Source organism: Bison bison, unplaced genomic scaffold, assembly GCF_000754665.1.
Source record: "Bison bison bison isolate TAMUID 2011002044 unplaced genomic scaffold, Bison_UMD1.0 scf7180017864235, whole genome shotgun sequence".
Taxonomy (NCBI): domain Eukaryota; kingdom Metazoa; phylum Chordata; class Mammalia; order Artiodactyla; family Bovidae; genus Bison; species Bison bison.
In genome coordinates, this window is record NW_011494807.1 from 6,956,995 (window position 1) to 6,966,411 (window position 9,417).

The 9,417-nt window shown below is 39.3% G+C and overlaps 1 protein-coding gene across 1 annotated transcript in view; it reads left to right on the forward strand.

The window, feature by feature from the left end:
• LMNB1 (lamin B1) overlaps nucleotides 1-9,033 on the forward strand; it is a 56,570-nt gene extending 47,537 nt beyond the window's left edge. Inside the window, exons 11-13 of the mRNA XM_010846347.1 lie at nucleotides 78-197; nucleotides 5,449-5,556; nucleotides 8,228-9,033. Of these exons, the coding sequence (XP_010844649.1) occupies nucleotides 78-197; nucleotides 5,449-5,556; nucleotides 8,228-8,269 (270 nt within the window). The 3' untranslated portion in view covers nucleotides 8,270-9,033. The remainder of the gene's footprint in view (nucleotides 1-77; nucleotides 198-5,448; nucleotides 5,557-8,227) is intronic.
• Nucleotides 9,034-9,417: the final 384 nt, after the last annotated feature.

A 9,417-nucleotide genomic window follows, 5' to 3' on the forward strand; every position in this document is an offset into this window, starting at 1 on the left:
GTCTCATCATTATGTTATTGGCACGTGGGAGAGCAGGGCTGTGCATAGACTGATTTGATTTCCTTTCTCTTTCCCAGATCTGGGCTGCGAATGCCGGTGTCACAGCCAGTCCTCCCACCGACCTCATCTGGAAGAACCAGAACTCTTGGGGCACTGGCGAAGATGTGAAGGTTATATTGAAAAATTCTCAGGGAGAAGTACGTATCGGTTTTACCAAAGTGTCATTTTTTTTTTTAATTGAAGTATAGTTGATTTATAGTATTGTGTTAATTACTGCTGTACAACAAAGTGATATAGTTATACACATATGTATATTTGTAAAAAAATATTCTTTTCCGTTATGGTTTATCATAGGATATTGAATGTATTGTTTCTCTGTGCTATTATAAAGTAGGGCCTTATTTATCCATTCAATCTGTAAAAGCGTACTTCTGCTAACCCCAACCTCCCATTCCATCCCTCCCCCAAACCCCTCCCCCTTGGCAACCAAAAGTCTGTTATCTATGTCCCCACCACGGTGTCAATTTCATTTGAGAGTTCATCGTGCAAATGTGATTTCTTTTCAAGGATGAAATCAAATGTGAAGTAACTGATTGCTTAAATCAGACCAAGGCTGCTGAGTCAGTCAAAGTAAAGCTAAGTGCAGGTTTTAGATTTTAGGAATGAAATATGAGTTTGTCGTAGTTTTAGATTTTAGGTTTTAGATTTTAGGAATGAAATATGAGTTTGTCGTAGTTTTGATTGTTAGCACAGATTCCAGAATTCAGTCTGTTTTCAGTTTCTGTCTCCACTGCCCAGTGACCTTGTGACTTTAGGTGAGTTCCTTCAGCTCTCTTAGTTTTATCATTTTAAAGTGAAGATGGTAATAACAAAGTGATTACGATAAATGAGATGATAATATAACAAGAGTAATATAAATGCAACAGTCCTTGGGAAGTGCTCAGAATGGTATCTGGCCTCTGGTAAATGCTTATATTATTAACCTTGTTACTAGCTTTCCGCATGCCTGTGAAACTGAGTTTAAAGATTGAGGAGTGTACCTTTGCTTGATGAGTATGTTTAACATATCAGTCATAGAATTCTTGTCAAAGAACCTAACCTACCCCTGTTGTCACATAAAGATGCCTCTAAGTTCCCCCAGCCACACACACATACTAAGAGATCAAAGTGTCTGCAAAGGAAGTCATGGTTACAGGTCAGGAGTTCTTCTCTGCTCCCATAGTGCCAGGTTACAGCCCTTGCCTTGCTTGTCAGGTTGTCTCACTAGAGTAATAAGCACACAGGGATAAGGAGCTGTTCTGAGTTTTCCTGGCACATATTCAGTAAGAATTAATAGATAAAATTTTAGAAAAATCAAACATAGACCTTCACTTAAGTACAGAGAAATAAAGTTATTAACTGCATTCACGATGGGTTCTGAGGTGTTTGCGTATGAGGCACCTTATTCCCAGCCATCTTCCCACCCGTCCTTCACTGTGAACATCTGCTGGTGTTTAGACCTCTATTCGTATGGAACTGAACTCACTGTCTGCTGAAAGAAGAATGCCCTTGATCTCAGACTGAGGCTGAAAATGAAAGGGCATCTGATTTTTTTTCACTGTAGACCTCAGTACAGTTCACCTCCAAATACCTCCTAGGTTCTCAGGGTTGGAGGGTGTTTAAAAATGCCTTCAGTAATTGACAAACTTCAAGGAACCGAATCTTCCTCCTCTTCTCAGCATGGAGCCCTGCTTACTTCTTGCCTTTAGCACTTTGGAACTCTTCCCAGCTGTAGCTGGTGCTGCCCGAGTGCTGAAATTACTGCAGCTTCTAAATTGGTAGTTTCTGCAAGGTCTGAAACTGGAGGAGCGCATGTGTTTTTCAAAATGTTATGAGTGACGATTCACACAGATTGAAAAGTGCTGTTAATAAGGGGCCATGGTAGATGAAATAGGTTTTTATGAGCCATGGAATCTAGTCCCATCTTTTTTGTGTGTGAAAACATGTTCCAACTTAGAAACGATCTTATAGGAAGATAATTCGGGATGCAGGAGGTTTAAAAGCCCACAAAATAGGTTCAAGGACAAGTGAACAAAGTAGATACCATGACATGGGGTATGTCTAGAGGTAGTGTTACTGATGACGTAGCAATATAGCTGACTGAAGCTTAGGTTTCCCTTCATAAGCCGAACCACTGAATATTAGATTGTTGAGTTTGTTTGCCTGTTCTTTTAACAAACTTCCGTCTTCTGCTTGCTAGGCTCTGTAAAGTAACTTCTGTCAGAAATGAGCAAAGTAGTATGAATACGGTTCTTATTTCTGTGATTGTCAGACAAGTACTTTTGGCATTTATATATTTCATTCTGTAAGGCCATGTTCATTAGTAGGTTCCAGACTGTATTTATCATAATTCATAATTACAACCTGTAAAGACCATTTTTCTATAACATTGTAGGTAACTGACTTATTGAGTCAACTTAATTTTTCAATGCATGTTTTCTTGCTGAGGCATTGGAGATATCAGGAAACCCAATTAAACTGGCTTTAAAGTAATGGGGATATGTGAGCTCACAATGCAACAATCCAGGGAGAGTGGACTTGATCCACTGGCTCACCCAGCGTCCCCAGGGATCTTTCTGCGGTCTGTTTCCTGGGATCTGTCCGCGGTCTGTTTCCTGGGATCTGTCCGCGGTCTGTTTCCTGGGATCTGTCCGCGGTCTGTTTCCTGGGATCTGTCTGCAGTCTGTTTCCTGAATGTCTCCCTCATGGATGCAAGACAGCTGCTGGCTGGAGGTGTCGTCATTCCAGGTTGACTTCTTGTGGGCAGGAGCATGGTCCCGGTCAGGTCCTCGCCTGGGCTTCGCTCTTGTTTTACCAGCCTGGATCATATGCCCATCTCTTAGCTAGTTCCTGGAGTTGGGAGGACAGAATTTGAGCTTGAGCCCTCCTCCACCTCCACGGCTAGATCACACTCCGCTCCTTGTGACATACACGTCACATCTCCATGTGAGAGAGGGTACCCAGGTAAAACTGCATTCTTAATGAGAAATGAGTGGGGTGGAATGCCGGTGGGTTAAAAGCAGTAAGTGTCACCACAGAAAACATGGATTATTATTATTATTTTTTTAATGAGGAAAATAATAAAGCGGTCTCTCTGTACCTCTAAAATACAGGCGTCCCTGAAACTTTTGTACATGTAGATACTACTTGTGTGTCCTGAGACCCCATAGTTTAACAGCCAGCCTCTTTATCAATAAAAACCACCTTGATTTGTGGTAATTGCTGGTTTCTGTGGCGTGAATACTCACACTGGTGATTCCAGGCTACCCACATGGCATGGCTGATTGCGGAGTTGGAGAGACAGCATGGGAGCTAGCCCTGCTGCACTGCTGGGTAGATGGTGTACCTGTATGTACCCAGGCTTTATCTGGACAGACCCGTGACATGTTGATAGAGAAGCAAACCATCTGTGTGTGCCTTTCAGGTCACTGATACGGTTCGGTGTCCTAAGAGGAATTTTTTTGGTAAAGACATTTATCTTTAGTACCTTTTGGGGCCTAAACCTCCCAACAAGTTTTGATTCTGAATTTTATTATTTTTTTATTTAAATCTGTAGACATTTAGCTCACTTATATTCCATACAGGCTTTCTGCATTAGATTAATTGGTTTTTAAATGTTGTCAAATGAAAAGTGCTTAACAGCAGGCTTAAATTAAAGGCAGTTGTGCTGAAGTAATTCATAATTAATGAAGTTGGGCAAATTGCTATTTTCTAAGCTTCTCATTTGAGGCTCATAGTCTGGTGTTTTATCACAAGCTCTAAGAGCCAGTGTTTCCATATGGGATGTGTACATTGTCATGAGCTGCTAGAAGCTGAAATGTGAGAATTCTGTAACACTTTTTTTTTTAACCATCTTTTTTTTAAAAAACCTTCCTTCCTTCCTTCCAGCTGTGTTGGGTCTTCGTTGCTGTGCGTGGGTTTTCTCTAGTTGCAGCTTGCAGGGGCTACTCTAGTTGTGCGTGGGCTTCTCATGGCAGTGGCTCCTTTTGTTGCAGAGCACGGGTTCTAGGGTGCACAGACTCAGTGGCTGTGGTGCATGGGCTTAGTTGCCCCAAGGCCTGTGGAATCTTCCCAGACAAGGGATTGAACTTGTGTCCCCTGCACTGGCAGGCAGATTCTCAACTGATGGACAACCAGGAAGTCTGAGAATTCTGTAACCGATTTTGTGTGACTTTTCTTATTTTAAGATGACTTGAGGGAAGCTAGATACTCTGAAAACTTTTAGAGAGTCCTTTTTCTGTTTTGTGTGCCACCATACCTCAGTGTATATCTTAGTTCAAAGAGCTGTAACTGATCTAAGGATTCACATGCTTTTTTATTAGTACTCATTTGGTTTAAGCAATCTGACACAGACTGATCTCACAGAATAGAAGTTTCTGGCTAATTGAGACTCAAAATGGTCTATCTTCCTTGGCCATGCAGCAAAAATCAAAAGTCTATACAAAACATTACTGTGCTACCTCAGCTTCATTTATAAACTATATCCATGGATATACTTTAAATTGAAGTCTCATGTTTCTGACACTGTTCTCTGATTTTCTTCTTTTGCCAGTTTAAACTAGTTGGTCCATGTTTTAAGTTTCAGATAAGCTTTTACTCACATGATTTTTGCATCTTCATCTGGACTTACCTTTCTTGAGTGACCTTAAGACACAATACAGAGTAAAATTAGAAGCTCCGTAGCACTCTAGGACACATTACTTGCTGCTAGATCATCAGGTTAGCCTTGTGCTTAAACAAAAACACTGCTGCATTTGTGCAAGTCAGCATTCTGTACAGGAAAGTCATCTGTATTTGCGCCTACTTTCTGTTACACCAGTGAATGACAAGTCAGTTTTTTTGTGCAGAGTTCATTGGGACTTCACTAGCATGTTATGAATAAATACTGTTCCTGTGTTTTGATTCCATTTCTTTTAAGAGGAACTAGTTGCTGAAGGGATGAAAGCGTGTCCTTTTCAGTCTCAGGAGGTCTTCTTGCTACCAGGATCCCTGAGAGCACAGCAGTTGGCCTCTGACTTCATTTTATTCAACATTTATTTAGTACCCTCTCTTTTCTAGGAGCCGCGCTCTTTAAGCTGAATTCATGTTGAGTATTATAAAGAATTTAGTGTGCCAAATCATTTACAGAATTCTTAGTAACAGAATGGGATAAAAAGTCGTGGAAACTTCTCAGTGGGTATTTCAAATTGGATCCCAGTAGCTTCCCTGCAAGGAATATTGAAGATCTAAGAACTGCTACTAATTATGCAAAAATTCCTGTTTAGTAGTTGAAGTACTGATGAACCACTTAAAAAAAAGTCCCTGATGTAGGAATACAGTTTCTTAAATTTATGCAAAGAAAGGATGTCCTCCCACAGACTTGGTGGTTTTAAGTATAGTGTTTTAACTTAAAATCAAACTCTTGTTTAGGAGGTTGCTCAGAGAAGTACAGTCTTCAAAACAACCATACCCGAAGAGGAAGAGGAGGAGGAAGAAGCAGCCGAAGTGGCTGTCGAGGAGGAACTTTTCCACCAGCTGGTATTACTTCAATATAGTTCTTTTTAAATTTTATTAACATAGTTACATGAAGACCAAAAACCAATAGTGGGGCTTGGTTTTTTGTTTGTTTTTTTTTTTCTTTTCCCCTATTACTTGATGAACCAAATCAGTGATCTACCAAGTGGGGTTTGTTTTTCCTGAGGGGATATTCAAGATACAGTACGTTTGAGTACTGGAAGAAAATGTTAGCCCTTCTTTTTAAAAAATTATTTCTTACATTGAATTTCAGTTTTGTCTTTTGTTTTATAATGTATGTCATATGTTATAGCAGGACATGTGTGCCACATAAGTATATATGGATTGGAATGCATGCTTAGAATTATTTATTGAAGGGTTCTTTGAGTTTAGATGGCTAAGTTAGAGTAGGTATCTACATATAAACTTTAAAAAAAGAGTAATATTCAATTTCAATGTGAAGCAAAATGCTTGCTGTCTTAAGTTTTAATCATTTAATTGCAAGCTAGATTTTAGCTGATGCTTGGACTTTTGAGAGCCCTTGAAATAAAGGAACTCCAAATTTGATTTTAATTAATTAAATTGGAATTATTAATAAGTAATAAGCCTTCAGTTTATATTCTCAAGCTGTTCAAGTCTGATCATTAATCAAAATTCCTACTTTTATCCTTATAAGACTTCATCACCATGTCTCTAGATTTATAAATCCGTTCATTGGCCTTAATTAGCCCCAGTCCTGCTCCAAATAAACATCCTGTTATGTATTCAGCCTCCAGAGTCAGGAGTTAGGAGCTCGCTCTCTAGAGTGAGAACCACTTGAGCTAGGCTACGGTAGGATGGGTTTTTGGCCTGGATACTTCCTCATACATTTTGGGGGAATATTTAGCACATTATTGCCCTGGGGGTCTGGAGGTTGTGGAAATTAAGGTGTATAGTATTAATACATCTCTGGTGAGTAATGTGTTAAGAACAGGTATTTTATACTCGGATTTAACAAGAAACAGACACAAGATCCATTTCCTGTCCTTATGGGAAGCATTATAATGACTGGTAGTAGAATAATATAAGAGACTAGGGGTTCAGAGCTTGAGTTACAGCAGGTCAAATGCTGGAGAAGGCTCTTTAAGCCACCAGAACAATTGAGAAGATCTCTGGAAAATAGGTTCTGTCCAGTATTTTGAAGGATAGGCAGTTATTTGAGTATGAAAAGTCAGACAGTGGAGTTGTGGGCTTCCCTGGTGGCTCAGACAGTAAAGACTCTACCCCGAAATGTAGGAGACCTGGGTTCGATCCCTGGCTCGGGAAGCTCTTCTGGAGAAGGGAATGGCAACCCATTCCAGTATTCTTGCCTGGAGAATTCCATGGACGGAGGAACCTGACGAGTTACAGTCGATGGGGTCAGAAAGAGTCAGACATAACTGAGTGATTAACACACACCCAGTGCTGTTCTATGGGGGTTTAGATTATCTGTTGTTGCTACATTAAGAAACCACCTTAAAACTCAGTGGAACAGTGATTTCTTAATTCCTATGACTGGGCTTAACTGGGCATTTTTTTGATTAACACAATGGAGAGTGAAGTGAGTCTTGCAGTTGCATTCAGCTGGAAGCTTGGCTGGGGCTGAAATGCTCTTCATGTCTCTTTCCATGCAGTTTCTTATTATTTGGTGATTTAACCCAGCCTTCTTTACAACATGGCAGCTGGTTTCCAAGAAGGTAAAAACAGAGAGCACTAGATTTCTTAAAAGCCCATATTCTCTCAGTCAGAGTAAGTCATAGGCCATCTCCAGTTCCGGGGCAGGGGCGGGGGAGCGGTAAACCCTGGGTATCTCATAATGGGAGGAATGGCAGTGAATTTATGAGGATTTTTAATTCATCACAGGGGATATGTCATTAAGGCATAGTGACTAACTTGAGGGCAAGAAGGAAAAAGAAAGATGTGCAAGGTTTTTTAGCTTCTGTGATCAGAAGAAATAATGATACCGAGGTTCAAAAGAAGGAAGATGGAAGGACGGATCAGCTATTTTCACTTCACGTTAGAGAAAGTCCAGTGGCCTTTTGAGTTGATTTGAAGTCTTTTTGTTTGACCTTCAAGAAACCAGTTTCTGTTTAGTCAAGTGGTGAGTCACAGTCATGTTGTGAGATTTTAAGGAATTAGTGAGTGAGAAAGAAATGGGTAGATGGAGCCATTTTGACTTCTCATTTGAAGATCAATACAGTGCAGATGCTTCAGGATCTGAAAGCTGAGGGTCCAGCCAGCCGTATTCTCTGTATTCAGAAATCCTGCCCACTGATTTCTTGTTTACCAAGTTACAAAAGGATGTTATTGAACAGTGGTTTTCAGCTTCAGCTGCATATTAGAACTACTTAGGGAACTTTAAAATGACTTATAAATAGATACTATTCCCCAGGTAAGTGAGAAATTCTCATTTAATCTAGAGGCCTAGATCAGCTTTTTCTTTAAAAGCTCCTCAGGATTTGTACATGCAGCTAAAGTTGAGAATCAGTGTTTTGGAGTTTGTTTCAGTATCCTAGGGGGCAGTCCATAAGAGAAGGTTAGAAAGGGTGAGAAGAAATAAATAATAAGGTCCATTTGGAGGTAAGTGATAATGAATTTGTAGTATCTCTTCCTTATTTTAAAATACTGTGATCCATTGTCTTAGCGCTAAGAGTTTTCTTTCTGTTTTCCTCACCAGGGAGCCCCAAGAGGTTCCAACAGAAGCTGTGCAATTATGTAAACTCAAGTCAACTGTCTTCCTCAGAATAAAGAAGTATGGTAATCCTTACCTACATGCAGTGCAGAGCCTTCTCAGAAGCACAGAATATTTTTATATTCCTTTATGTGAATTTTTAAGCTGCGAATCTGATGGCCTTAATTTCCTTTTTTGACACTGAAAGTTTTGTAAAAGAAATCATATCCATACACTTTGTTGCAAGATGTGAATTATTGACACTGAATTAACTGTACTGTTTGGAAAGGTTCCCTCAAATTTTTTGACATTTTTTTGTATGTGTGTTTTTTTTTTTTTTTAAGTTCTTAGGAGGCGGAGGGGGAGGGTAAATAAACCACTGTGTGTCTGGGTTTAATTTGAAGATTGCTCCATCTAGATTAGCAATCTGCTCTTGATTATCCTCTGCTATATATAACGGTGCTGTGAGGGAGGGGAAAGGCATTTTTCAATATATTGAACTTTTGTACTGAATTTTTTTGTAATAAACAATCAAGGCTACAAAAATTTTTTTTAACTAGAAAAGAGAAATTTTGTAAGAAGGCAATATAACCTAATCATCATGTAAGCACTCTGGATGAAGGATTCCACAAAACTTTGTTTTATGGTTACTTCTTCTCTTAGATTCTTAATTCGCAAGGGGAATGGGGGGAGGGGGAGGAGAGGGAAGGGAAGGGTTTCTCCTAAAACGCATTAGTTGTGTTTTTTAAGATAGTGTAACTTGCTTAAATTTCTTACATGACATTAACAATAAAAGGCTGTTTTAATATTAACCTGCTGTCTGTTTTAACTTTAAAGACATTTTGAGGGGATCAAAATAATTTGGCTTCTTGTTTGAACTAGGTTTTTCTTTAAGGCTCTGACAATGGGAAGATAAACACACAGACTCTTTTGGGGTCTCCCCTGTTTTCAGTACCCTGCTGTCATTAATAATAGCACTTAAAATAAAAGCAATAATAATAGCTAATTTTTTTGGAGCCCAGTTATCATTTATATTTTTTAGCTTATTAACAGTAAGACCTTTTAAAATCTCTTTAAGAAAGCCATGTGGGAACGTAGGGACTATGGGAGAAATTGGGGAAGATATTCCTTTTAAAGGAAAAAGATGGAGATAATATTTCTAGAATCTAGTTTTACTGTCTTAAAATATGGAAGAA